Source organism: Alternaria alternata (assembly GCF_001642055.1).
Source record: "Alternaria alternata strain SRC1lrK2f unplaced genomic scaffold CC77scaffold_2, whole genome shotgun sequence".
In the NCBI taxonomy this organism is placed as follows: domain Eukaryota; kingdom Fungi; phylum Ascomycota; class Dothideomycetes; order Pleosporales; family Pleosporaceae; genus Alternaria; species Alternaria alternata.
The window spans coordinates 950,060-975,107 of NW_017306191.1; the positions used below are offsets into that span (position 1 = coordinate 950,060).

General features: G+C 50.7%; 14 protein-coding genes across 14 annotated transcripts; 8 read left to right on the plus strand and 6 right to left on the minus strand.

Moving 5' to 3' along the window:
- Positions 1-29: 29 nt before the first annotated feature.
- On the minus strand, positions 30-1,144 carry CC77DRAFT_1057082 (pre-rRNA-processing protein-like protein ipi1; the record flags this gene model as incomplete). The annotated part of the gene is made up of 3 exons (XM_018527974.1): positions 30-925; positions 974-1,046; positions 1,094-1,144. The coding sequence occupies 3 exons, from the start codon at positions 1,142-1,144 to the stop codon at positions 30-32; spliced, it is 1,020 nt and encodes a 339-aa protein (XP_018390719.1).
- A 121-nt stretch (positions 1,145-1,265) lies between these two features.
- CC77DRAFT_311254 (hypothetical protein) lies at positions 1,266-2,322 on the plus strand. The gene is made up of 3 exons (XM_018531207.1): positions 1,266-1,453; positions 1,503-1,848; positions 1,897-2,322. Exons 1-3 carry the CDS (start codon positions 1,439-1,441, stop codon positions 1,941-1,943), a joined length of 408 nt encoding a protein of 135 aa, XP_018390720.1. The 5' UTR covers positions 1,266-1,438; the 3' UTR covers positions 1,944-2,322.
- Positions 2,035-2,930, minus strand: CC77DRAFT_1090851 (DUF1348-domain-containing protein; the record flags this gene model as incomplete). Its single annotated transcript, XM_018529540.1, has 4 exons — positions 2,829-2,930; positions 2,516-2,769; positions 2,152-2,468; positions 2,035-2,096 (listed from the first exon to the last, which is right to left on the minus strand). Exons 2-4 carry the CDS (start codon positions 2,590-2,592, stop codon positions 2,035-2,037), a joined length of 456 nt encoding a protein of 151 aa, XP_018390721.1. The 5' UTR covers positions 2,593-2,769; positions 2,829-2,930.
- A 414-nt stretch (positions 2,931-3,344) lies between these two features.
- CC77DRAFT_1016266 (AhpC/TSA family protein-like protein) lies at positions 3,345-4,243 on the plus strand. Its single transcript, XM_018524187.1, has 3 exons — positions 3,345-3,478; positions 3,557-3,974; positions 4,026-4,243. Exons 1-3 carry the CDS (start codon positions 3,429-3,431, stop codon positions 4,059-4,061), a joined length of 504 nt encoding a protein of 167 aa, XP_018390722.1. The 5' UTR covers positions 3,345-3,428; the 3' UTR covers positions 4,062-4,243.
- Positions 4,244-4,445: 202 nt separating this feature from the next.
- CC77DRAFT_1057086 (actin-related protein 2/3 complex subunit 4) lies at positions 4,446-5,305 on the minus strand (the record flags this gene model as incomplete). The annotated part of the gene is made up of 4 exons (XM_018527975.1): positions 4,446-4,454; positions 4,505-4,549; positions 4,600-5,052; positions 5,282-5,305. The coding sequence occupies 4 exons, from the start codon at positions 5,303-5,305 to the stop codon at positions 4,446-4,448; spliced, it is 531 nt and encodes a 176-aa protein (XP_018390723.1).
- Positions 5,306-5,339: 34 nt separating this feature from the next.
- On the plus strand, positions 5,340-7,576 carry CC77DRAFT_1016268 (cysteine proteinase). The gene is made up of 4 exons (XM_018524188.1): positions 5,340-5,425; positions 5,486-5,897; positions 5,946-7,186; positions 7,234-7,576. The coding sequence occupies exons 1-4, from the start codon at positions 5,410-5,412 to the stop codon at positions 7,317-7,319; spliced, it is 1,755 nt and encodes a 584-aa protein (XP_018390724.1). The 5' UTR covers positions 5,340-5,409; the 3' UTR covers positions 7,320-7,576.
- A 507-nt stretch (positions 7,577-8,083) lies between these two features.
- Positions 8,084-11,017, plus strand: CC77DRAFT_1046596 (hypothetical protein; the record flags this gene model as incomplete). The annotated part of the gene is made up of 6 exons (XM_018527449.1): positions 8,084-8,102; positions 8,155-8,191; positions 8,227-8,385; positions 8,438-8,572; positions 8,627-9,104; positions 9,387-11,017. 6 exons carry the CDS (start codon positions 8,084-8,086, stop codon positions 10,842-10,844), a joined length of 2,286 nt encoding a protein of 761 aa, XP_018390725.1. The 3' UTR covers positions 10,845-11,017.
- A 1,070-nt stretch (positions 11,018-12,087) lies between these two features.
- CC77DRAFT_925922 (phosphoglycerate mutase-like protein) lies at positions 12,088-13,458 on the plus strand (the record flags this gene model as incomplete). The annotated part of the gene is made up of 4 exons (XM_018533885.1): positions 12,088-12,793; positions 12,857-12,959; positions 13,010-13,125; positions 13,187-13,458. 4 exons carry the CDS (start codon positions 12,088-12,090, stop codon positions 13,456-13,458), a joined length of 1,197 nt encoding a protein of 398 aa, XP_018390726.1.
- A 43-nt stretch (positions 13,459-13,501) lies between these two features.
- CC77DRAFT_1037436 (Di-copper centre-containing protein) lies at positions 13,502-15,080 on the minus strand (the record flags this gene model as incomplete). Its single annotated transcript, XM_018527066.1, has 6 exons — positions 13,502-13,889; positions 13,978-14,019; positions 14,084-14,314; positions 14,364-14,607; positions 14,687-14,853; positions 14,905-15,080. 6 exons carry the CDS (start codon positions 15,078-15,080, stop codon positions 13,634-13,636), a joined length of 1,116 nt encoding a protein of 371 aa, XP_018390727.1. The 3' UTR covers positions 13,502-13,633.
- Positions 15,081-16,551: 1,471 nt separating this feature from the next.
- Positions 16,552-18,451, plus strand: CC77DRAFT_1004931 (hypothetical protein; the record flags this gene model as incomplete). The annotated part of the gene is made up of 7 exons (XM_018523312.1): positions 16,552-16,671; positions 16,791-16,958; positions 17,089-17,114; positions 17,246-17,328; positions 17,378-17,526; positions 17,599-17,955; positions 18,179-18,451. The coding sequence occupies 7 exons, from the start codon at positions 16,552-16,554 to the stop codon at positions 18,449-18,451; spliced, it is 1,176 nt and encodes a 391-aa protein (XP_018390728.1).
- A 32-nt stretch (positions 18,452-18,483) lies between these two features.
- Positions 18,484-18,935, plus strand: CC77DRAFT_1016275 (hypothetical protein). The gene is made up of 2 exons (XM_018524189.1): positions 18,484-18,519; positions 18,580-18,935. The coding sequence occupies exon 2, from the start codon at positions 18,713-18,715 to the stop codon at positions 18,881-18,883; it is 171 nt and encodes a 56-aa protein (XP_018390729.1). The 5' UTR covers positions 18,484-18,519; positions 18,580-18,712; the 3' UTR covers positions 18,884-18,935.
- A 623-nt stretch (positions 18,936-19,558) lies between these two features.
- Positions 19,559-20,838, minus strand: CC77DRAFT_954257 (3-oxoacyl-reductase). The gene is made up of 2 exons (XM_018535456.1): positions 20,702-20,838; positions 19,559-20,621 (listed from the first exon to the last, which is right to left on the minus strand). Exons 1-2 carry the CDS (start codon positions 20,757-20,759, stop codon positions 19,819-19,821), a joined length of 861 nt encoding a protein of 286 aa, XP_018390730.1. The 5' UTR covers positions 20,760-20,838; the 3' UTR covers positions 19,559-19,818.
- Positions 20,839-21,867: 1,029 nt separating this feature from the next.
- CC77DRAFT_1076642 (hypothetical protein) lies at positions 21,868-23,369 on the plus strand (the record flags this gene model as incomplete). Its single annotated transcript, XM_018529249.1, has 5 exons — positions 21,868-22,011; positions 22,060-22,164; positions 22,231-22,338; positions 22,478-22,668; positions 22,734-23,369. The coding sequence occupies 5 exons, from the start codon at positions 21,868-21,870 to the stop codon at positions 23,113-23,115; spliced, it is 930 nt and encodes a 309-aa protein (XP_018390731.1). The 3' UTR covers positions 23,116-23,369.
- On the minus strand, positions 23,250-24,895 carry CC77DRAFT_1037440 (NAD(P)-binding protein). Its single transcript, XM_018527067.1, has 2 exons — positions 24,400-24,895; positions 23,250-24,340 (listed from the first exon to the last, which is right to left on the minus strand). The coding sequence occupies exons 1-2, from the start codon at positions 24,467-24,469 to the stop codon at positions 23,475-23,477; spliced, it is 936 nt and encodes a 311-aa protein (XP_018390732.1). The 5' UTR covers positions 24,470-24,895; the 3' UTR covers positions 23,250-23,474.
- Between the last annotated feature and the right edge of the window lie 153 nt (positions 24,896-25,048).

Below are 25,048 nucleotides of genomic sequence, written 5' to 3' on the forward strand. Positions count from 1 at the left end.
TGAAGCGCGTCGAGCAACGAGTCGCGGTCTTAAGCGGTCGATTCTTCTCGGTAGAAATCCGCCATGCCCTCTTTCACAGCCTTTCGGAGTTGCGCACCCGCTCTGCCCAGCTCCCCGCCACCTTTGGTAGCCTGCTCCAGACCTGCGATGATTGCAGCCTCAGCTCGATCTCGAAACAATCTTTGCCGATCTTCACGGTCTTCATACATCTCTGCTTCTTCGTCTCTGGCAGCACCAAATAGGTTCAAATGCGCGTAGGCATTCGATCGTTCGGAGAGCACGTGATGCTGCGTATGCCAAAGCGGAAAAGTGTTGTCGCTGAGGCCGATAGAAGCAGCTGTCTGAGCATGAGAGAGCCCGATGCGGAGGAAAGAAGTCAACGCATTCATTTGCTTGACTTGCATCTTCGTATCGGCCTTTCCGTACGATTTTCCAGACGACCATTTGCTCGATGCTTCACTTTGCCAACCAAGCAAAGTGAGGAAGCATTTGAGCATCTTCACCCACCCTCCAGCACAACTGACAATTTCATCGCCTGTGACCACAAGCAGCCATTCCAGCACCTCGAGGCCAAATACACGAATTTCAGTTGCTAAGTGCGTCATTGCAGCTCTTGTGTGCAGTAGCAGCTGATCTGCGTGGCTAGCGATATCGATTGGTGGCAGACTTTGCAGAAGCTTGAGTAGTTGCTGACGAACATTATTTGATCCGTCCAGAATGAGCTTTTGTGCCACGGGAATGATGACAGACGAAGGTTGCGGTAATGGAACTGTAGGTGGGTTGCTTGTGATGGCTGATGTTAAAAAGGCCAAGGATTCTTTCCGCTGTGCATCTGACTTGTGATTTAGTAGACCTAGGTGATGAGCGCATTGCGCTTCTAAACTTGGAGCACTGGTAGAAAGTGCTTGCTGCTTAAGAGAAATTGCTGCGATGTGTTAGTTGAGAATGTGAAATTTAGTTTTGTAAGTCTCACATTTGGCTCGGAAGCTGGTATCAGTGCTATTCGCTGCCTTGGGTCTGGCTTTTCCGACCTTCAATTTTGGTTTCTGTTTTGGTCAGCTCTGTAATTCGTAGAAATCCTGTACATGCTTACCTGGAAGTCTTTCTTCTTGTTCTCCTTCTTCTTCTTTGAGCTGGCGGTCATGATGTCGGACTATTGGAACCCTGCAAATCAAGTTCGCGACCCTCTGAATCGAAGACCTTCTCCTTACGCGTGAAATGTCGAGGAGGTGAACGAAAATCTTCGCGTTAATGATTGAAGACGCGTTCCCTACTGATGAGCGGAAAATTGAAGATCTACAGATGCCGCTAATACCAAAAAGGCATGGACCATGTAGCTCTTGGCAGGGTCCAGCCGCGGTGGTGTACGACCATGTCATTATTAGCATCTGTAAACAGCGACTGCATCTCTTAGTCTCCATTGTACCTGTTATGCAACATGGCTCAGAACGCTGTATGTATCAGTCAGTTCTTGTAGTAGCAGAACACTAACGACTGCATAGCCAGACGAGACACTTTCGCTACTCACGCGACTGAGCCAAAAGCCTGGCGTTCAGAGCACCCTGATTTTGTCGCGCGAGAACGGCACCATAATACGCACTTCGGGTCTCATATCGAATAGCTCGTCGGCGAATCCAAACAGCACTCTACCGGCATCCGGGGAAGCTGCATCCGACAACTACTCGAACGGCAGGAAAGAAAGTGGGATACACAGCGCTGAAGACGTTGCGAGCATGGTCTGGTCATTCTTGACAGCAGCAGGGAGCCTCGTAGACGAGCTGGACAAGGATGATGAGGTCAAGCTTCTCCGACTGCGGACAAAGAAGAACGAACTGGTCATCGTGCCAGGTATGTTCCCCGCACATGCAATGGTGGGGCTTATGCTAACGTCTCCAGATCCCAAGTTCATTCTCGTCGCTATTCACGATACACCTCCAGCATAGGCCATACTACCAACTCATCGCACATGTTTCCCGATCCCCGCAAGCGTTATGATACCCAGTCGTTCTGATTTGAATACAACAAAAACCTCAGTTACCAATGAGACTCACTAATCTCGACTGCGTTCACGTCCACACCGTCCTTGAACCATCGTTCTACGCGAATTTCAGTCGATGTTTCCGCTTATACATGCAAGCTTGAAATACTCACGGGTTTCACCAATCTCGATATCGTTACCGCTCATCTGCCGCTTGCGCATCTTCCCGTCTTCTGCAAATGTCCAATCCTCGAGACCATAGCAACGCTTCCACTTCATGCCGTCATGGGCATCTTGAAACTCATACCAGAATTGCACGGCGATTTTGTTGTCAGTAAAGGCAAATAGTTCTTTGCGCAGCTGGTAATTCTTCTCCTTCTCCCACTTCTTTGTTAAGAAGTTTTCAATCTCCGCCGTACCAGAGAGGAAAGACGATCGATTGCGCCAAATACAGTCGGGTGTATAGGCTTGTGCGATTGCCTTGGGATCCCTGGCATACTTAGTAGGCGTGAGGTAGCTGGTCACAATGCTGCATACTGGCCATTCCAGAGGTCCTGTGCCTTCTTGACCTTGGCATGGGCGGATTCTTGAGTAAAAGGTGGTGCGAGTGACATATTCGGAACGAGCAAAGCTAGATAGGTTCAGACAGATTGTAATAAGAATCAGTTATATATCATCAAAACAACAAAGACGATCACTTTGAAGTTGAGTCATGCTGAGTGATGAGATGCCGCTGGATGGATGCCTCGTATCGGCACTTCGGCATGCGCTTACATGCATCCCTGTGGAAAGAAGCTCAGTTACTTCAAAATGGACATCGAGCATTTAGACCTCCAAGATCTCACCTAAAGAGGATCAGAGGACATACAGCCAGTGCGAGTAGAACGTTGGTTCGACGAGTGACAACACAAGCTCTGCCGAAGAAGAAGATTCTGGAACTGGAGGAAGCAAAAGAGACGCTCAGTTCTACACCGACCAAACGCCGAGGTCCAGACATGCCAGCATCTGTGTCCAATCTTGGAGAACAGAACAGGGTGTGGTTGGCGAGTGCCAGTAGATAGCTTTCATCAATAAGCTTCCAAATGTCATCAACCACAACAGGTCGCATCGGGCCCGTATCGTCAGCGCCCTATCCATCTGCTCAGTCAGGTACACGCCCAGACGCCTCTCTAATAGGCCAAAAAGATTTGTCAAAGATACCCTGCATTGTCAGAATGCGTTGGCTGGTACCTGGCGTCATACGCCATACGCCTCGGCCGGGCGCATGCCGGAGCTGTGCCCCACTACGAGATCTCGAAGCTTCAAGCTTGGGAAGCAGGCGGGTGCCCCTCCAAATAACTAATCGGCGTAGTCCACAATAACAAGTCACTTCCTCTCACCCCACTCTGCTGTTTAATTTCCAATTCCTCAATCTACATAACCTTCTACACAAATACACCAGTCAATCATAATGGCTCCTCTACAAGTTGGCGACAAGCTCCCCGAGGGCGTCAAGTTCGAGTAAGTGCAGTCGTATCGAGCTCCGCTCACCATCGAAGCTTTTGGAGTTTACGCTGACATTGTATTTTCTCCGTGCAGATGGGCACCCATCACCGACAGCGACCCTACCGTCTGCGGTCGTCCCCAAGAATACGATGCCAGCAAGGAATGGGCGGACAAGAAGGTCGTCCTCTTCTCCGTTCCCGGCGCTTTCACCCCAGGCTGCCAAGCATACCATCTCCCTCCATACATTGCAAAGGCCAAGGAGTTCAAAGAGAAGGGCGTTGACATCATTGCTACCATTGCAAGCAACGACAGCTGGGTCATGAACGCCTGGGGCAAGGTCAATGGCGTCAAGAACGACGATGTTCTTTTCCTTAGCGACACCAAGACCTTTTTCTCCAAGGAGTACGGTTGGCCTGCGGGTATGGGCGACCGCAACGGTCGCTGGGCTATGGTCTTCGATCACGGCAAGGTCATCTACGCCGAGAACGAGAAGAGCCCCGGCGAGGTTTCGGTAAGTATCTAGTGGTCCTGAGAGTAATGATCTGTTCCTAACGATGTATAGGTTTCTAGTGCCGATGCCGTTCTGGCCAAGTTGTAAGCGCTACAAGCTCAGTGTTCGAGAGGCTTTTGCACATGTCAATAGATCTAGCTAGCACCTTGTAGACGAAATACCCAAACAAGAATAATGACAGTGTACAAACGCAACCTAAATGTGATGTTGTCCTGCCACGTCAGTCGCCCACTTTTATCCATGTAGCGTTTATAGTTATGTTCGAACGATCGGCGGTGTAGGCCAGGGACGGCATGGAATTGGAAGTTCGTATTTGTATTGAATGCTGGTCGAATGCTCAGCCTGGATTGCAACTTTTCCACAACATGGCTTGTTCGTAGGCATCGATTCTGGCCCTTGACCGTCCTAGCTGCGTCCGCCCGAGTATTCGTAATAAGCCCATATATACAAACGCCGTCATGACTAATGCGCTCAATCAAACTATGCTCTGGTCAGCGTACGTACACGGGTGTCTCTAGCGTTTAACGTACTGGTGTAAGGAAGGACTCGGCCACGAAACGTGCTCTTGCGTTCAGCTAGAAATGTGTCAGCTTCAGGCCAAAGACGTAGGCCTTGGTTGGCTTACGAAGAGCTTCATTTCTGAGATCTCCTTGTCTACCTCCTCCATGAACTGGATGATGAAGTCGACCAGCTTGTGCTTCAGCATCTCCTCGGTGTGGAAGTTGGTGATGAGGAACGAGATGTCGTAGCCCTTGACTGGCTTCCTCCGCATGATGTAGAAGGACTCGGCTCTTTGGGTCAGGAACCGTGTGAACTTGTGGACCAGGATGTGTTCAATCTCATCTGCCTGCTTGATCTTGATGCTTATGCGCACACTGTTGATACTGGGCTCGATGTACACGCGTTCCTCGGCGTTCCTCGACACGGTAAGCGGGTTCAGGATGACTTCGGGCGAGCTCGCAGCCTCGATCTCGGGGACATTGTGGCGTTCCGAGGCCTGGGACGCAAAGTTGGAGAGGGAGAGGGCGGCTGTGAGCGACGAGCGCACGCACTGGAGGTACGGGCGGAGTGATTGCGACTGCGAGTGTCAGCGTGAGCATGCGGCTAGCCGGCAGTGGAGTGGCAGCGGCAGCGGCAGGACGGGAGAATACCATTGCGGATAGAGCTCAGCACCAGCTCTATGCTATGTTGGAAGGGTAGGGCTGCCGTCGGGGGAGAGCGGGCTGCTATGACATGCCAGTACGGCGAGTTGGCGGTGCCTGCAGCTGGTCGCGCTAGTGGGGTAGAAGCTCCGGGCGGCGGCTCACCTTGGCGCGGCCGTCCTTCCTCATGCTTCCATTAACTTTTGCCCCACGACTGCATTATAAACACTCTCTCGCCTCGCCGTCCCTACAGTCTTCTATACCCTATCCACAGTATAGTTGAGAGCATCACCATGGCGACTATACCAGGTACGCCCGGCGCTGCACCTCCACTCGCAACATGGCACGACTAACCCACACCGTTTGTAGTAATCGTAAAGCACCAGGGCAAGAAGCACGAGGTCGACGTCGACACCACCTCGACCGGCGAGACGTTCAAGTACCAGCTCTTCTCCATCACCGGCGTCGAGCCAGAGCGCCAAAAGGTCATCGTCAAGGGCGGCCAACTCAAGGATGACGCCGACATGTCCAAGCTGGGCCTGAAGCCAAACCAGACCCTCATGATGATGGGCACGCCCTCGGGTTCGGGCATGGTCATAGAAAAGCCCAAAGTCCCTGTCAAGTTCCTCGAAGACATGGACGAGGCGGAAGCTGCGCAGTTGGAGGGCGCCACACCCGCAGGTCTGCAGAACCTGGGTAACACCTGCTACATGAACTCTACCCTGCAGGCGCTACGCTCTATCCCAGAGCTACAAGAGGAGCTTCTGCGATACTCGGACAGGTACGTTTCCTTTCATCGCACGCATGTGCTTCCACTGACTGTTTCCAGCAACGGCGCCAGCTCGTCCAGTGCCGCACAGCTCAGCCAGTTCGGTCTCGGTGGCCTTGGTGCCTCGACTGATCTTACGGGCTCCCTCCGCGACCTCTTCAAGCAGATGTCCGAGACACAGAATGGGTTCCCTCCACTCATGTTCCTCAACGCTCTCCGAACCGCATTCCCCCAGTTCGCCCAGAAGTCAAAGGACGGCCACGGCTACGCACAGCAGGATGCCGAGGAGGCTTGGTCACAGATTGTTGCGCAGCTGCGGCAGAAGCTAAAGATTACCGACAACGAGACAGGGTCCGGTGCAAACAAGCAGAGGGACAGCTCTTGGATCGACAAGTACATGGCGGGCAAGTTTGAATCGGTCATGGAGTGCGATGAGCCTGCAGCAAAGGAGGGCGGCGAAGAGCCCGTCCATAGTGAGGACCTCTTCTTCAAGCTCAATTGCCACATCAACGTCGAGACAAACCACCTGAGGGACGGTTTGGCTGCTGGCCTGAAGGAGCAGATTGAGAAGCGATCAGACGTCTTGGGCCGCAACGCGCTTTACACCAAAACATCCAAAATCGCCCGTCTACCGAAGCATCTCCCCGTTCACTTTGTGCGTTTCGACTGGCGGAAAGATACCAACAAGAAAGCGAAGATCATGCGCAAGGTCACTTTCCCTGAGGAGTTGGACGCGTTGGAGTTTTGTACAGACGAGCTAAGGAAGATGCTTGTCCCCATCAGGGACAAGATCCGTGAAGTTCGCAAGGAAGAGGAGGATGTGGAGCGTGCCCGCAAGCGACAGAAGCGTATGAGGGCTGGTGAGGAGAACGACAGTGATCCTCTTGCTCGCAAGGAGCCTCTGCAGAAGAAGAAGGATGCTGCGCAGAAGAAGGAGGATGCTAACAAGCCGGCTGAGGATACCAAGATGGAGGAGGTGGAGTACAAGACTGACGCTCAGGTTGAGGCGGAACGTGCTGCATCCATCCTCGCTGCCAAGAAGGAGCTCCTCGCTCTCGTAGATCCCAAGATGGGTGCCGACGAAGGCGCCAACCAAACTGGTCTCTATGAACTGAGGGGCGTCATTACGCATCAGGGCGCCAGCGCTGATAGTGGCCACTACACCTCCTTTGTCAAGAAGCAGGGTGCCAAGGATCCTAACACTGGCAAGCGGAAGGCAGAGGACGGGAAATGGTGGTGGTTCAACGACGAGAAGGTATCTGAGGTTGATGCGGAGAGGATACAGACCTTGTCTGGTGGAGGTACGTGTCCCGGATCGTTCGAGATACTATTTACTAACATGCTCTAGGCCAAAGCCATTCGGCTCTCATCCTCCTCTACCGCGCCGTTCCTCTACCCGTCATCGATGAGGACGTACAGATGGGCGACTCATAGGCTGACTCGACGTTCTACTTTATGCCTGACGCCTGGCATCTGATGGCCACAGGAAAGCCGAAGCGTAAACGGAATCGGCGCAGCATGTAATGCATGGCATTCGGCGTTGTACGAACTGCAAAGGCAACAAGATGGTACGCTGAGCTTAAGTAACGATGGCATGACTTCAAGACTTTGCATTAATAGACACGATATTAGATTGACAAAGTGCACGTTTTCACGACCTTGATACCAGGAATTAGACATTTACCTTAAGCTCTTTGCTATTTAAGCTTATTGATCTGATGGACGTGCTGGTGCCGGCACAACGCTGTTGAGCAAGAGTGTGTCATATGTCAGTATTGGTATTTGCTTGAAGCAACTAATCTCGCAGGAGTTCACAGAACTTTATGTCAAGAGAGCACTTCAATAACGATGTGTGTTTCTGTTAGTATCTTCTCTTACAGTTCATTTACAGCAAACCCTTTCCTATGCAGCATGTATACGCAAGAGGAGTCGTGTCATGTTCAGTGTCGGAGGCGTATCCCAATATTTCTCGTCCCCTTTCGTCCTCACCTCACCACACGTACTAGAAGTGCGTCGGAGCCTGCTGCCAAGCCCTTCCAGGGTCGTTACGTTCACCTCCAGGACCGCTCCTTCCTTCTCTTCCGTCTACCACAGCGTTTCTGTCTTAATAAGTCGTGTTACTCGCAAGACGCCGCAATTTCCTACCTGTATCATTACGCCAGTACGATTGTCAATTCTATGTATTAGGTTTCAACAATATGTTTTACAGTCACGAAGGTGAGCTCGAATTCGAGACCTTAGATGCCAAGAGCAAAACTAACTGTCGTAGTACTCACGTCGCGCAAATATGGCGTGGCGACTGTGTGGTATGTCGGAAAGACGTCCAGCTACTCCTTCCCAGTCCTGATAGAGGTGGCAGGATTGTCGCGACGCTTGGCCAGTCCAGCAGCCTAAGGCGCATCAACCGCAAGCAAATCCTCGAGGTTGACGTATCCAAAGCATGCCAGACCATCGTCGATCCTGTGGCGCCAATGGCTCTGCGCCTGCAGAGCAATTTGCTGTACGTTACACCAACATGTCTCCTCTAGAGAACAATCCACTAATGCATGTAGGTATGGTGTATCACGCGTATACTTACAACAATGTGGATATATTCTTTCAGACGCGGAGCAAACGCACAACACGCTGCGGCTGATGCTACGCACAGTCAAGAACACTGCACTTGATCCAGATGCTGGCAAAGCTAGGTAAGCAAACACCATGATTGCACCCTGAGCGCTTCGCTCACCGAGAGTTTACAGACCAGAGCAGCTCATCTTCGAGGATGATCCATCTTTTCTTCCCGAGCTCGCGCTCCCTCCTCCAGATTTGCTTTCAGAGCTAGACCACAACTTCAATCTCGACATTACGCGCTCTGGAGACTCCCAATCACTGACTCCATTCGGCTCCCAGCGATCACTATCTTCCTCTCATGCTAGTGCTATCGGTGGACTCATCTTGCCTACGTCGTCTCCTATCGTGGCAGGCGAGTTTAGACTCGAAGGCGACGATGGAATGAGTAGTGGTGGTGTGCCAAGTATCATGGATTCTCGCAATACGATAGAGATCGAAGATCCAGATTTCATGTTCGCAGATGATGGCGAGATCATTCAGTTCTCACCACGGCGTTCGGTGGATAGAACCACAGCTAGAACCCCAGGCGCGACGATGTCTAGCGATGCTAGAACGAGCGCGTGGGCTCCGAAGGAGCACACCAAGGGACATCGGGCTGGTAATCAGGTGAGTTTTACTGCGCTCTTTCATATCTTTTCGCATCGCGATATTAGCCACTGGTCTTGCGGTCTGGCCTCGCTGCCCTTACCTGGGCTCAGGATACAGCGACGCACAACCTCACTGCTGCCACCCGAGCCCACTCGGGCGCATGAAGACGTCCTTGTTTGCCTTGTGTTCTGCACCTCTTCTCTCTCCGAATCCCCTGTACCCTCTCACAACTTTCGCTTTTGATCATCGTTACATATCTCGCTACCTTTGTCTTTCAAGATGGAGACTGACCCATACCAGTTTCCTGGTGATCAAGCCGGTATGGAATTCCCGATATACGACGACGATGTGGCTGAAGGCAACGCATTCTCATCAGCCGGTCAGCAACAGTCCAGTGCACATTCGGAATTTGTCGAATCTTCTGACACGTTCGCCGCGCCCATGCACCGACGCCGAGTTCCACGGATTGTTCCTACCGACTCAGCCATTGAGCTTCGTAATAAGGAGTTGGCAGATTGGACAAAGAATTACCGTCAGAACATGAAGGCCGCCGCTCAAAAGAAGACCAAGAGCTGCATTGCTGCCCAGGCCAAGAAGAATGCTGAGCACTATGTCTGGGGGTCTGGTATCGGTGGTATTGGTCAACGCATCCTCGGTGGCCAAGGCCCTAGTCCGTTCGACATGTTCATCGGGGACAACCTCTTTGAGTCTATCACTGGCTTAACTCGCAACAAGACAGCTGGAGCAAAGCACGATCGCGACAGTGGTATTGATGATGCTACTCAAGAAGAATCTCGTCGCGTGCGTCAAAAAACCGGTGAACCCGAGATCGGTCGTTCAGCTGACAACGAGGATCTTCCCATACTTGGCGCCGATGACATCGCTGTCGAATTACCTCGTGAAGGCGTTTCCGCTCTTGATGATCAGCAGATCTTCTCTACGATGCCATGGAACGTGAGTGCTTCCATCCGAGGTTCTTCAGCCATACCCCGGAACGGACGTGTGGATATCATGCACTCTGCTGCCCAGGGTAGACCCGGAAGTCGCCTTGTCTCTGCTTCTCCTCTACAGGGTCGTGGAAATCCCATTACATTTGAGGGATTGAGGAACCTCACGAGCGATGTCGATTACGGTGGTGACGAATTTGGCCTACCAGGCCCCAGCTCGGACTATCCTGACCCAGTGATTCGAGGACCATCCGCGCGCATTCGCGAAGCTCTATCAACAGAAGACGAGAACTTTCTTACCTTCGTCAACGAACGCATTGTCGAGAAGCGCAGGGGGGTTCGAACATATCCAGAACATATGTCTGATGTGCTTGGAACCGAAGCAGCTGCTGACGTTGAAGACATCACTTTTGAGGAGCTCCTCCCGCCTACTGAGAACACTAAGATTATCGCTTGTCAGGGTTTCATGATGGTGCTTGGACTCAGCTCCAAGGGCATGCTCGACGTTCAGCAGCCGCAATATCTGGGAGATATCAGCCTCAAGCTTACTGAAAAGGTCAAGGCTTTGCGAGTCATTGAGATCAGCGACAGTGAAGAGTCTGATGACGATGAAAATGGAAAGGAGGACGGTATCAACCAAGTCGACGAGGTAATCGATCCACAAGGCATCGCAGAACAGCCGGAGGCTCAAGATCGAGAGATTCAAGAGCACCACTTCATGGACGAAGTAGAGGACCAATTCCAGGAGCAGTTCGCCGCTGGCCAGACTGCTCAGGAGGACGATGACCACGACTCGCTGTATGACGACTAAGCTATTTGATGTCATCCCGTTCCGGTCAAGCCGGTATGTACTTTGCTATTTACCGTATGTCTTCTCATAAACGAAGTGGTTTTTGCTTTCCATCTTATAGCTAGCTACACAGCACTAAAAATATCGACATCCTACATTTCCCGTTCTTAGGCATCAAAGGAGAGCAGGCAGACGGAAAACCATATTCAAATCAAATATCCCAAAACTGCTACCAAAACATTCAACTACATGTCCGCTTGAAAACACCTAAACGTAAAGATTGAAAGGTAACAAGCATGTTATGAAGTGATCGATGTATTTGCGAATACGTGGTGGTCGCGACATCGACAGCAGATGTGAAAGACACCGATGTGACCTATGACATGCAGGGTGTTGTATATAGACATAGTGAAGTGCCAGGAGTGCTGTATTCACGATATCCAAGCTGAGACTTATGAAGCGCTGATTGACCGCAGCGCAAGCTGAGAATAAGTCGTGGGAGATTTACTAGTTGCAAAGCCAATGGGTGGTCAATGGTGGAGCAACGCGTAGGACGCGATCGCGGAGAACGATCGACATGCCGAGGCCCAGACCACCACGCGCCCTGCATCATCATTTACGTTCTATACGCAATCCTATGTGCAGGGACAGACGGAGCGTTGCAGACCATACCTCAGCCGGACAACCACGACTACCACTTTCCGTCATGTGTGCGCGTATGTTCAGCAGGCATGAACCTGTGATGCAAGAAGTATGACCCACTCTTGGGCAGGAACGAGCGTTTGAGTTCTCACCGCCGCGTTATCGTCCAACGACAACGACGAAGATGAGTATCCTGAACCTCTAAACACGCGTCATCTTCATTTTCGAAGCCACCATGTCTACGCCATGGCACCTTTTGATAGCTGTCATTGTAGCTATAGTAGCAGTCACGTACAGCTATAACCAGTCCATACTTCTTGCTGCGCTCGGTCTAATACCGTGTCGTCCATCGTGCCAATCGGCCGCTTCGAGCACTCATTCTGATTATCCTGGCCATGACTGCGCCGAAAAACCTCATCATTCGAGCTGGAATGCATGGTTTCATCCTGATACAGACGACGTCACAACAACCAATTCTGGTCTTGGTGCAGGAGCGGTAACGAAAGATTGGAATATCCTATACCACCTTGGGGGCAATGGGCCGTGGGTGGAGAAGGTTATCGATGTTGTTGATGGAGGTATCAAGCTACCGAACGGGTGTGAGGTGGTACAGGTCCATATGATGTCTCGGCATGCTGAGCGTTATCCTACGACGAAAGCTGGCAGTACCCAGAAAGCAGTCGTGCACCGTATGAAGGAAAGTGGGAGGGTTTTCACAGGTAATCTGGCGTTCTTCAACGACTGGGAACTCTTTTGGTCTTCGGATGATACCCATCTAGAGCAGTTGACATCCACCGGCCCCTTTGCTGGCACACTCAGTTCTTTCACTACCGGTGTTCGTCTGCGCACCCGGTACCAACATCTTTTGGAACGTACCTCTCTTGAAGAAAACCCCACCAAGTTCTGGGCTAGTGATTCCAACCGTGTCATTGAGACAGCTAAGCACTTTGCTGCAGGTTTCTTCGGCATCGATTACAATATCACCAACAAAGCTATCCTACAAGTCATTTCCGAACATTCCTCACTCGGTGCCGATACGTTGACACCTGGACGAACATGTTTGGCCAACAAGAAAGACGAGATGGAAGGCCAGCGAAAAGGATATCGTCTGTTGAATGAGTACCGGGCAAGCTACATGCCTGCCATTCGCGAACGCCTAGCCAAGCAGACGGACATGTACTTCGAGGATCACGAAATCTATGCCATGCAAGAGATGTGTGGTTTTGAGATTACAGTACGCGGTCGCAGCGACTGGTGTGACGTTTTCACTCAGGACGAATTCCTCAGTTTTGAGTACGCACGAGACGTTCTGCATTACTATCGTGCAGGTTAGTATTGTCTCCTGTACAATATGCATGCGGCACGCACTAACTTCATACACCCAACTTTAGGTCCAGGCCAGAAGTATGCAGCAAGTATGGGGTGGCTGTGGCTAAACGCGACGACGAATTTGCTGGTTGAGGGGCCGGACGCTGGTCCGTTGTTCTTCAGCTTGTAAGCCTCTATTAGGCCGAGCCGTATCTACATAAGCTGATCATAGACAGCAATCACGACGGTGATATCGCACCACTCATGTGTGCGCTTGATGTCATCAACGACGAAGAACATCTGCCCATTACGCACATCGCCCACGACCGTAAATGGCGAAAGTCTCAGGTTTGTAAGTGTCCCCGTCCGAACTGCATGTGAGACCTATACTGACTTCGTATGCCCACTCTTAGCGCCAATGCATGGACGTATTATCTTCGAACTACTGTCTTGCAAGACAGATTCTCAATCTTCGCCTGGTGAGTTCGTCAGACTCAACATCAACGACGGTATCACAGCTATCCCGGGCTGCGACAGTGGCCCCGGAAAGAGTTGTCCACTAGCAGAATTTGCCGCCCGGACAAGGAAAAAGGGAGAAGAAGTCGGAAACTTCAACGAGTTGTGTGGGCTGGACGGTGACGCTACAGAGCGGATCACTTTTCTGCGTCAAAAAAGCGAAGTGTAGGATGGAAAGAGCTTGTATTTCTAGCTTTTACCTCACTCATACCACACTCTAAAAGTATACATGGTATTCCACGTTGGAAATCCATAACGAAAGCAACAGTGTATGCCTTTAAGGTGGGCTTTTGTTCTTAGGGTACAGCTTAATAAAAGCGACCTTGCATATCAGGACTTCAAGACTAAGCATACACATAGCAGAACGGCCCCGCGATCGTGCTCTGTGCGTCTTTGATGGTGATATTCGGTTCGCCAACATATCCTACGCTCAGTACATCGTCAAGAGTAGCATTACGGCTTGGAGGGTTGTTCAGGAAAGTCATGGTTCCGGCGATAGTATTCGGCCTGATTCTTAGATCCAGGGCCTGCCACGTCCACCATACTCGATCGATCATGGCGTGATGGAAGTAGAAAGATGGATCTGCTGGTGAGTTGAACCTGCAGTGTGGTCAGTATATGATCTATGCTGAAGACGAAGAATAATCCAAGGTTGGAAATAAGGTAAACAAAGCCAATTGTAACATACATATCCATTCCAGAGTCACCGCCAATAGTGTAATGACCTCCGCTGCAGATTTAAAGATACGAAGTCAGTGTATGTCTCACATGCATTTCGTACAAACACAACTTACTTGTGGACGCCCATGACTCCTAGGGTGAAGTTCTGCATCTTGTTCTGGAAGCTGAGGATGTCAGGGTAGTTCGTAATAAGGTCGAAAACCATCTCGTCTCGTGTCTCGTTGGAGGCCTGGGTATTGATATCACGACTAAGACAACGAGGGTTGTAGCCCAGACCATCGGCTTGTGGGTTCGGTGGTACATCCTTCGCGGTCGTTTGTATGGGACCTAGATTGATTTTCCAACTGCCTGTGTTAGCCCGCTGCTATTCTGATTCGGATCAGGGGAACATACTCTTTGAATGGGCCAGACTTGATGCAGCCTCCACCGTTCGCCGAGTGGAAGGTGACCATGCAGCGCACCTCGTTCGGTAGGCACCAAGATCCTCGTCCAGCGACGTACTCTCCGTCACCCGAAATGCTGGTCTTGCTGCCGTCGAAGAGGGGCGATGCGAGCGGATCCTTTGCCCATTTTGACCAGTTGTTGTACGGGAGATAGCCGTTGTATCCGCACTCATTGCGTAGAGCTTGTTCGTAGGCTCAGATGTAGTAGTGGTGCCAGCTGAGGAAGTTTCCCTAAGCACATCAGCCACTTGCATATGGTCGTACCTTACCGACGTACCGTTCCATGAATACTCATCGTTTGCAGAATGTGGGTAACAATGAAGTCATCAAACCGGCTCCTTGCACCTGAAGCTATTGCTGCCGGTGTTTTTGCCGGTTTCTTGCCCAGACACTTGACTGCATCGATGTAGTTGAGCTTCTGACTTTCCGATAAAGTTGACCTGAACTTGCATAAGTTGAGTCGTTTCGGACAGACTGAATGTACTGCTTACCATTCTTGTCGAACAGCAACATTCTTCAATGTGCACTTTCCTGCGTCTGGGTATCCATGTTGAGCCACATTGAGCGAGAGTTTTGCCAGTGCTTGAGCAGCAAGGGCGTCGTTTCCTAAGATAGTGGCACTAGTGCTACCACAAAACACAGCTAATGCCAAAGTTGTAGCCTTCATGTTAAGAGGCCCGGATGACAAGGTACTGGATAACGTCTTTACTGGCTGATGCGGTACCGACAGACATAAATACAACGTTCGAGCTGACCGACTTTATGTTAGCAGCGAGTCAGTATGCTCTCTAGATCTTAGACTTGTACGTGCAGCTTCCCAGTGGAGGTTAAAGTTATGTAGGTAGCCTTGGAACTTATGCATTAGCCGTCAGCTGTTTTGATCTCCAGAAGCCCTAGAGGAGCAAAAGTTGCCCCCTCGAATCCCTGTGGATTCTCTAGCAGTAGTGTTCCCTGTACAGGAACTAGCGGCTCGGAGGTATATCACCGCGGTTGGGAACAGGCCCAAGACCTTGGTGGCGCCGTCTAAATGCGATAGCGTTCGGGGGCGGATCGGGACGTTGTGGGACGTTCCGTGGCGCAGTTTCCCATGAACGGCGCCATGTAAGAATATCAGATATAAGGAGGGACGGTTACGCCACATCATTCCAGGAGAATGTTGTAGCAAGGACGCTTGGGTCTTTTGCACTCTTCTCTTGACACTCGTTATGTTGCACTATGGGATATACTCAGGTAGTTTTACAGCAATTTCCCAGCCGCAAGTTTTCGTTATGGTCACTCGTGGAAGCTGATCCGAGATGGTTGCTGTGCCGCAAGCACGCATACAAGAAACGAACCGAGAGACGATTCTGCAGCAAGTGGCGTTCGTCTCCAAGGGGCGCCCTTCGCCCAGCCGGCGTCTATTATCCGCCGGTGGTTCATTTGCGATATCGCAAAGAGACAATGATCTCCGCTGTATGATATGATTTTGGAAAGATGGATGAGACAAACATACTGTGGCTACTGCTGCACACTTGAGGAATCGTCGCAACTATGGGAAGAATACCCGGGTAATTAGGTAGCTCATCACGTCAAGGCTGGCCGAGGTTGGGTAGTGGCTTGGCTGTGTGATGTTTTCCTCGCGCTCTCTGGCCTACAGCTGAGGTACCTTTCCTTGCACATTCCACTGTCTACCGTGCGAATCTAGTCGGTATCGAAAGCTGGTATGATAATCCGGGACGGATCGCTTAGATCATATAGACCACCTCACGGCAAGGTACCTAGGTAGTCATTCCTGAGCAAGGCCTGTGATTGGCAGATCACCGATATGTATTCCACAGCGAGTATACCAAATGTCCCATCTGGGAATTTAAGAATCCACGCCACACGCCCAGTTCTCTACAGCAGGATTCCGAAGTTCCAAGGGACCAAATATCCCGTTTCCTACCAAGTAGAGGAAGAGCACCTTGGGATAAAATCACAAGAGATCGGCTAATATGTTAAGCGGATTGGCCACCATCTTCATCCCGCGCGAGGTACTGTGCCACACCCAGGTCGATGGTACATATGATGTGCTACACGTCTGCGTATACCGAGCTGGTTACGCTTTTGTCTTTCTTGTTTTGTAGCCCATACGATAGCCTTTTCTTCCCCCTATCATTATGAATAACCTCCCTCCCATCTCAGATGCAGATATTGCGTACAGCAATGCCTCGAATCTTATGGTCCAGGCAGGTACCATTTTTGGGATCGCTTTGGCAATAACTCTACTACGCTGCTATGTACGCCTTGTCATGCTCAAATCTTTCGGCAAGGATGATTGGACCATCATAGTCTCAATGGTGCGCGGAACTGCTCGGACGTTCGACCTATGACACACTGCTGACTATGTATTACAAAGACATTAGCAATTATAGCTTTTGGTTGTTATGTTGCGAAAGTGCCCTTAGGCCCTGGGAAGCATCTTGCCGTCATACAACTGGATCAACCTAGATATCGGCAACTACTCAAAGTCCGCTTGGTTCATCAGATCTGTGTTACTGCAGGTATGACAGTGGTCAAGATCTCTGTAAGCTACATGCTTCTGAGGTTAGCTGTACAAAAGAGCCATGTGTACTTCCTGTATAGTCTGATCGTGTTTCTGGTTACGTTCATTATTGCTTGTACTGGAACGCTTGGTATATTCTCTCACTGACAAGTCACAAAACAAACTGACAGTCTTGCAGTAAGTTCTTTTTTTTTATCAAGAACAGCATACGAAGGAGCACACCACTCCTTAAGAAATTGGAGAGCACTAACAAGTTGCCACTTCCAGGTCTTTATGTGCCTCCCAGTAGCAGCTATATGGGATTTTAGGCTTCGCCCGCCACCCATGGGCACAGGCGGCGCATTATGTCTAAGTGTCAGTACCTTCAGTCAGATTGCTCTCTTCAATTCAAGTAAGTCTTCTACACTAGAGCCGTATGAACCTCTGCTGACATCCTATAGTCGTCAACATCGCTACCGACTTCTTGCTCGCCCTCCTGCCTATTCCGGTCATATTCAATCTTCAAGTTCGAATCCGTATCAAAATTATGCTCGCTCTCGTTCTCTCGCTCGGTATATTTGCATCTGTTGCTGGGATAATGAAAGCCCATGTAAGCAAAACCATTTTGAACGACCCCGAACGCTTCGTACATGACACATTCTCCATGTGAAACTTCATCGAGCTTGATGTCGGTATTTTAGCCGCCTCTTTGCCTACACTCAGGCCTCCGTTCAATCGCTTTCTTGAAGCTGCGCGATCAGTCGTACAGAGTCAGCCTACCACAACACCACGATTCAGCTTCCGAGAACCCGGATCGTTGGGATATGCAAAGCAAACATATGAGTTTGGCGAAGTACTCGAGTTAGGGCAATATAAGGTTGGATGCGAAACGACGGTTAGGGTCTCATCACGACTGCCGGAAGGTCACGATGCGCGTTCCTGGCGTCTTGACAAAGCGCATAATTCTGAGAGTATCATGCCACCCATTCATGGTTATGTGAGCCACTCGAAGGATATTCTGGTGACCAAAGATATAAGTGTGAGTTAGATAGCTGGCATAAATCATTCGAAATTCAAGTCGAAAGCGCCACTATCACCCTAGATGATGTTCAGAATGACGTGAGTGCCAACTCAGTCGCAGTCTTCTCACTTAACGAAATGACCACCCTCGCTCGCACCTAGTTGATTCCCGTCATCCAACCACTCTTGGATAAGCAGGCGACACCTGCTTCTGGCGCAATTCATCTGACGCTTTTCATCAGATTTTCCGACTAGATCATGCACACCAAGCTGAGGCTGTGTTCGTCGTCAGGTATGCGTCTGAGCCAGTCTGCCGCGCCGTAGACACGCGATATGTGAGGCGAGAATCGTTGCTGCAGGAGCAAGGAATGCGGCAAATTTCAGTTGCCGAAGGAAGCGCCAAGCACGCTCATCGCATCGCGCACATGGAGTACTTGCAACGAACACCCCATTGTAAATTTCATAGGTTGTCGTATCAGAGTCCCGGGTGCCACAGATTCTTCTTAGCGAGATGAACATGTCATGTTGTCAGGCGATGATGACCACGAAAGCCGGATGTCGGCCAGATCCTGCTGCTCAAAGTGTATGTTATTTAAAACTATACATATGGCCCCCTAATTAGGGTACATTAACGTTATCGCAGTAAAGAGCTTGTAAGAAGCTCGCTCGTAAATAAGTACAGAGGTAGAGAGCCCGCAGAGGCTACCTAGACCGTGTCGTCCTCGTGGCAACCATGCACATCAACCACCTTCAAGCGCAACAATAAACGACGCGACATGGCCTCGCTAAGCAGTTGGGAGAAGCACGATATTCTGCGCTGCGAGCGATTTCTGAAAAGGATCGAAGGCTGGGTCGACCCTACCTGGGGTTTTCATGTCTATGGCACCTACACACGCCCGCAAAAGCAAAAGGATTTAGACAAGGGGAACGATAAGGGCAAAGCCTAGGAGATAGCGGGTGAGTTATATTGATTCGAGCTCAGAGAGGGATATCTAATGGCTGCGTATCTAGTAGACAGCGAACACTTCCAGGCTGTGCTGAACAAGCTGCACGCCCACGCTGCTGATACCCTGCGCTACGAGCAATCAGAGCCGTACAATCAACAGTTGATTGACACTTTACGCTTACAACCCGCTGCGTACCTTCCTGGCGCTTCGCTCGCTGACGTCTGTGAACATTTCCGCTAGAACGCAGGCAGTTTTCTTGGCGCTAGAGGCGAAGTTATGGAGGAGGGTTACAACTGCGGTCCTAGGACTGACTGGTGTCTGATTATAGACGATAACTCACTCGATAGTATCAAAAATGGGCCCGAACTAATTGGACTAACGCCGCTAGACGATGCGATGCCCTGGACTCTAAAGCGTAACGCCAACAAGGTGTTTGTCAAGCTGCTTAGTAAGAACGAGTTTACAACGGAAGAGCCTAAAGTTCTTGCTGCGCAGGGTCGGGGCGGCACTGGCCAGAGGGTTGAGTGGCATGGCTGGTGCAAGTTCTTACCCGTGTATCTAATGCCTGTCTTCAATGAGACGGAAAAAGGAGATATCGAGACTTATTTCAAGCATCCCGATAAGCTCATCACGATCTAGCTATATGTTATAGTTATCTAGTAGTTTAAATAACTCTATTATTGTACTAGAAGAAGCTGTGCTAAGTCTGCTAAATAGCGTACCTCTTAACGTTAGCGCGCTAGTAGAACCGCTTGCTGTTGCATGGCATGCCATCTCCGCTGCGAGGCGCTAGAGAAAGCTTGGCATCGTGTGGCTGACTAGAGCACTCGACTCCTCGTGTCACAATCATTACCACGCCTCAGAAAAGGAATCAAAGAATCGTACTCAATATAGTTTGCTGCCTGCAGCTACGCGCATATTCAAAGGGGACATTCTCATCTAACGAAAGCACCGCCTCCGCTCGCGCCTAGCTGATTGCCCGTCATCCAACCACTTTCAGGCAAACAGGCGATACCTACGATACCTGCTACCTCCTCGAGCGTGCCCGGCCTACCACCAATCTCGTCCGCTAATCTCAGAGTTTCTTCGCTGTCCACTCCTGGTCTTTCTTTTGCTAGCGGGATCAATGCGTTGTACATTCTTAACGCTTGCTTCGGCGCCTCCGGCAGCCCGTTCAAAAGACCCGTATCCATAGGACCAGGGCTCACACTGTTGACAGTTGCGCGCTCAGCGAGTTCACGCGCCCAAACACGCGTCATGGCCTCTATCGCGCCCTTGGTGCCGGCATAGGACGTCTGTTGGATCAGACCCCATGTCGTAGTCGCGGAAGAAATGTTGACGATCCTACCCGACCTGTCGTGGGGAAGGTAGGGAAATGCGGCTTTGATGAGAAGCGCAGGAGCTTTGCAGTTGATGTTGAAGGTTTGGTCCCAGAGCTCTACGTCAAGTTCTTGGATAGGTTGCGCATTCACGACCGCAGCATTGTTGATCAGTATATCGATCTGGAACGAGGGTGTGGCTGTGGGGTTCGTGAAAACAGCCTTTGCCGCATTGACGATGGTCGCGGGAGCGGAAGGGTCGAGGAGATCGGCGCGTACGGGTAGTGCGGTGATATTGTACGTTGTGGAGAGATGATTTGCCAACTCCGCTGCGATCTTGTCGGAGCTCGATGTTGCATAGTTGATCACAACGTTAGCACCGCGCGAGGCGAAGTGTGTGGCAAGTGCGGCGCCGAAGCCTAGACGTAAGTCAGTTCCCATTTACTGGTATGTATTCACATTACTCAGGAGAGAAGTATCAATTCATGGTAGGACGTACTTCGCGAAGCGCCAGTAATGATGGCAAGCTTGCCTTCGAAGACTCTAGGAGGTGACATGGTTGGACTTTCTAAGTTCTATGGTATGTACCACGGGTATGCGGCCTATACAAGTATCCAAGGACGAAGTACGTGTACAACGCCCACCGCTTGCGCGATACCGGTAGCGCGGGGAACCCTTGACTTCTTCAAACTCTAGGGTCTGTGTAGGAATGCCTGGTAGTGGAGACTCTTATTTCATGATGTGGGTCTTACACTAAATTCCCCGAAGTAGCGCCTGACGTGCACAACTATACCGAGCATTAGAAGACTATGTTAATCGAAGCAATGTTGCGATGGTATCTGTGTTGCCGTTTGCAGGTGGTTGAGGGGCTACAGGAACTAACGCGAGAGTCTTCCCGTATCGTTCGAAGTCAAATTTCCCCTGACAGCAGCGTGCGTGGGGGTGTGGATTCGTTCAACGGACCTGGACGCTCACCAACATCAGGCAGTTCTCCACCACATCCCCGTCCATACAGCACTTGGCGATGTGCAAATCCTTGTACAGAGTAATTCTTGAAACAGGACTGCAGCACATACGTAGGAGGGTTTTTCCGGTCCACCGCCTTGCACAAAAGTCTGGACTCGGTCTTGAAAATGCATCAGTTCGTTCGGAAATGATATGGGAGCACCATCCAGACATTGCTCGACCATTCAAAGAACAAATCCATGGATCATATCACGCTCAACAATATAGAGCTCCAGCGAATTAGCTCTCCGAGGCTGGTACGATATGAGATTGCTGTGGAGAGTGTGCTTCCTGAGCATCAATAGATCCAAAAGCATCGGACATGTGTCGAACCGGGAACTACTGCAGGCGGGCGACAGTCCCGGTACTAAGAAGCCTCTGCCGCTCTACCGCCCCATTACCGTTATTAATATCAAACTTGCACGGCTTCAAACGGTCATCGTATCCCAGAGATTCGGAGCCGCGACGATCACAGCCTAATCCGGGGTGTTGAAAGGCTGGGGGGCGAGCGTTCTGTGGATGAGCCAGTGGCGCTCCTTTCTCCAGCTTTTGTTGTGTACTTCTTATTGCTCTGCATGCCCAGTGCTTGCGTTGCGTGGATTCGGTGAACCTTATTGTCCTTCTCTTCGATTCAGTCTTCTCTGAAGGTCAAGCAAGGCCATGGCGCCACCGACATCTCGCGATATGGCCCTAGCGGTCTTGATCCCATTACCATTCGACATTGTATCGACCATCTTACGGTTCTGGATCCGTTACAAAAGGAAAGCATGGGGACCAGATGACTGGGCTATGTTGATCAACTTGGTGAGCATTACGGATATCAAGGCTCAGCATCTACTGACATCAGTCTAGCCGTTCTGGTCGGTGAGTACCATAGCCACAATCGCTATGGCTTGGAGTGGCGTTGGTCAGTATGATGGCTCGTTGAGCGAGTATCAATACTCTAATTCTTTAATGGTATGTCGCAGTTTCCACTCGCCTCGACCAGACTTGTTATTGAGAAGACGAATTAACAACGACAAGTGGTTCTACATTTTCCAAGAGCCGTGGTGCTTCACTCTCATCGCGATCAAGTGCAGCATCGGATTTGCCTTGATTCGAATCGCAAGCGGCAAGAAATGGATCGAGATGGTCATCTACATATGCATGTTGTCTTGTGCGATCGTCATGGGCGGGACGGGAATGTACCTCTTCTTCCAATGCTCGCCCGTACAGTATATTTTGCGTTTCTCGTTAGAAAAAGGCCGGAAGCTAACGAAGAGATAGGAAGAACTGGTATGTTAATATGCCAGGGGCATGTAAAGAGCGCACTATTCAGACGGCACTTTCGTACGCCGTCGCCGTAGTGTCGATATCAACGGACTGGATCTTTGCGACCCTACCCATATTCCTGCTTTGGGATGTACAACTAGACTGGCGAGTCAAAAGCTCCGTGATAGCCATGCTTGGTCTAGGAGTCTTGTAAGTGAATTTGCAATTTTGGGCAACAATGCTACCTGACCATGCCACTGACATATACACGACAGCGCCTCCATTGCTCCAATCGTGCGTCTTAAGTTTCTCATCGGCTTAAACGATCCGAACAGGCTTCTACAGAATCTCGGCGAGATCCTCGCCTGGGCTTGCGCTGAGATGAATGTCGGCATGTTTGTCGCCAATCTGCCCGCCTGCCGTCCCATACTCACCAATCTCATCTCGCACTTTTCGTCTTCGTTCCGAAGCCGGTCTGGACCTTCACACAATTATGGCTCGTCGAAGAAGCCATATGCCCGTGGCTCACTGCGTGGTGGCGATCCCGCATCGAAACACTGGATGGAGCTTGACGAGCGACCAGAGAGCACTGGACTGAACAACCATTTGGGCAACAAATCCAAGGATGTGGGTGTCGAGACGAAAATCTATGGTTAGTAAGGTCGCCGGACAAACTGCGTGTGAGACGCCTACTGACATCTTACTCCAACTTTCAGGTGACTTGGATGAAATCAGCAATATAAGCTCTGAACGTGATGATGGAAGCCAGAAGCGTATTGTTAACAAGCGACCAAGTGGCGATGGCATTCAGGTTAACGTTCAGAAAGACTTCAAAGTCGAGATCACTAGCGGGAAGCAGTTACCACCGTTGCCTAGGCTGCCGTCGGAACCAGTCTGAGCCGTGGATATTGGTCTTAAGTTGTAGTAATATAAGCTAGAAATGTAGAGTGTTATCGCAAGCAGGCGTGGTTCCCATCTCCTTCCCTGTACTCAGTTAACCTGAAAGACATTCGAGATCAATACCCGTGCTTCTTCAACTCCTCCTCAGTCCACTCCCACAACTTCTTCCGCAGCCCCTCATCTCTCGCGTGTCCACTTCCCGAGCCCTTCTTTCCTACAGGCATGTAGAATGCGCCATTCTCCAGATGGTCCTTCGCAGTCGTGGCACACCATGTCGTGTTCAACGCGCCACCTTCAGGGCCCTGGTAATGACCTGGCAGTATCATGCCCACTAGTCCATATATCCATAACCCGACCTTCAAGAATACGTTCGAGCGGAGGTTATTGAAGAGGTCTGTTAGAATAACACCAGGGTGTAGAGACACAGATGTTATCGTAGGGTATTCGAGGGCGAGGGAGCGAGCGAAGAGTATGTTCGCTAATTTCGAGGCGCCATAGCGACGCCATGTGTTTTCCTTCTCGAGCGCTTGTTGGTCGAATTCAATGCCTTTGGATACGGCAAGACGTTCGCCCATGCTGCTCAGGTTCACGATCCTGACATCGGCGCCGGGTTGCTTTGCTGTATCTAGCATTGTCGGGATGAGGAGCTTTGTGAGCAGCGCGTGGCCCATGTGGTTGGTGCCGAATTGTATCTCATAACCCTCTTTGGTCGTGCTATATGGGGACGCCATGATACCAGCATTGTTAATGAGTAGATCAAGTCGCGATTCCTGGCTCTTGAACGTCGATGCTGCGTCTGCGATGGAAGAGAAGGACGTCAGATCGAGTGGTAGATGTACGATTTCGCAGGCATTTGGGACGCTGTTCTTGATGTCGGTGATAGCGTCGCGGGCTTTGGACTCGGTACGAGCGGCGAGGTATATGCGCGTAGGGTTATGGGCAGCGAGGTATGCAATGGTTTGTTTGCCTAGCCCAGCGTTACCTGCTCGTAGGTTAGAACAATGGTATGACAGCGCTTGGTAGACATTGGGAGATACGTACCACCCGTGACCAAGATGACTTTCCCCTCTAGGCTCCCAATATCCTTGGATGGGTCGAAAGACTTTCCCATGTTGATGCGCTTTGTTTTCTCACAAGATGCGGGTATGACGAAGTTGTATCTGTACAACAGCAGCGCAAACAGATGGTCTGCGATATGGCACAAGATATAGATGATGCCCCTTGACGTTGGTCCGGGACGCGTACTTTGTTGTGGCTGTTCGTTTGATAGAGATGTAGTCTCAGACTCCGCGGATATCCTGTTGGTCGCCTCCCACTGGGATCGGGAGCATAGTTGGCCTACGTACGTACCAGTTGACGGAGCGGTCCGTTCGCGGTGCTTTTGTCGCGAAAATGCCGAGGTCGAAAGCGCGCTATGACGTCTTCCATCGGACGCGTCTCGTTAACCCTTCGGGTCCTATCTACAAGTTGAAAGTGATTCATAGTTTGATGTCCGCGTGTGAAGGCGATGTTGATGCAACGTACGGGGTTACCAGCGCGAGTGTGTTATGTCGTGAGGTGATTACTACACAGTGGGTAGGTACCAGCTAGTGCTTACGACCTCCCAGCATGCACGCCAATAGTAAGAGATATAGGTAGACAACATGCTCATATATATACTTCAAATGGGGTATCACTATGCTAGAAGTCT

Bases quoted from the DNA above. Each gene is read 5' to 3' on its own strand.
- CC77DRAFT_954257 (XM_018535456.1), bottom strand. From the start codon at position 20,759: ATGTCACCTCCTAGAGTCTTCGAAGGCAAGCTTGCCATCATTACTGGC. The intron at 20,622-20,701 runs GTACGTCCTACC...ACTTACGTCTAG, and splicing joins CATTACTGGCGCTTCGCGAA to GCTTCGGCGCCGCACTTGCC.
- CC77DRAFT_311254 (XM_018531207.1), top strand. The intron at 1,849-1,896 runs GTATGTTCCCCG...TAACGTCTCCAG, and splicing joins CGAACTGGTCATCGTGCCAG to ATCCCAAGTTCATTCTCGTC.
- CC77DRAFT_1016266 (XM_018524187.1), top strand. From the start codon at position 3,429: ATGGCTCCTCTACAAGTTGGCGACAAGCTCCCCGAGGGCGTCAAGTTC. The intron at 3,479-3,556 runs GTAAGTGCAGTC...TTCTCCGTGCAG, and splicing joins CCCGAGGGCGTCAAGTTCGA to ATGGGCACCCATCACCGACA. The intron at 3,975-4,025 runs GTAAGTATCTAG...AACGATGTATAG, and splicing joins AGAGCCCCGGCGAGGTTTCG to GTTTCTAGTGCCGATGCCGT.
- CC77DRAFT_1016275 (XM_018524189.1), top strand. From the start codon at position 18,713: ATGGCCTCGCTAAGCAGTTGGGAGAAGCACGATATTCTGCGCTGCGAG.
- CC77DRAFT_1037440 (XM_018527067.1), bottom strand. From the start codon at position 24,469: ATGGGAAAGTCTTTCGACCCATCCAAGGATATTGGGAGCCTAGAGGGG. The intron at 24,341-24,399 runs GTACGTATCTCC...ACCTACGAGCAG, and splicing joins AGTCATCTTGGTCACGGGTG to GTAACGCTGGGCTAGGCAAA.
- CC77DRAFT_1016268 (XM_018524188.1), top strand. The intron at 5,898-5,945 runs GTACGTTTCCTT...GACTGTTTCCAG, and splicing joins CTTCTGCGATACTCGGACAG to CAACGGCGCCAGCTCGTCCA. The intron at 7,187-7,233 runs GTACGTGTCCCG...AACATGCTCTAG, and splicing joins ACAGACCTTGTCTGGTGGAG to GCCAAAGCCATTCGGCTCTC.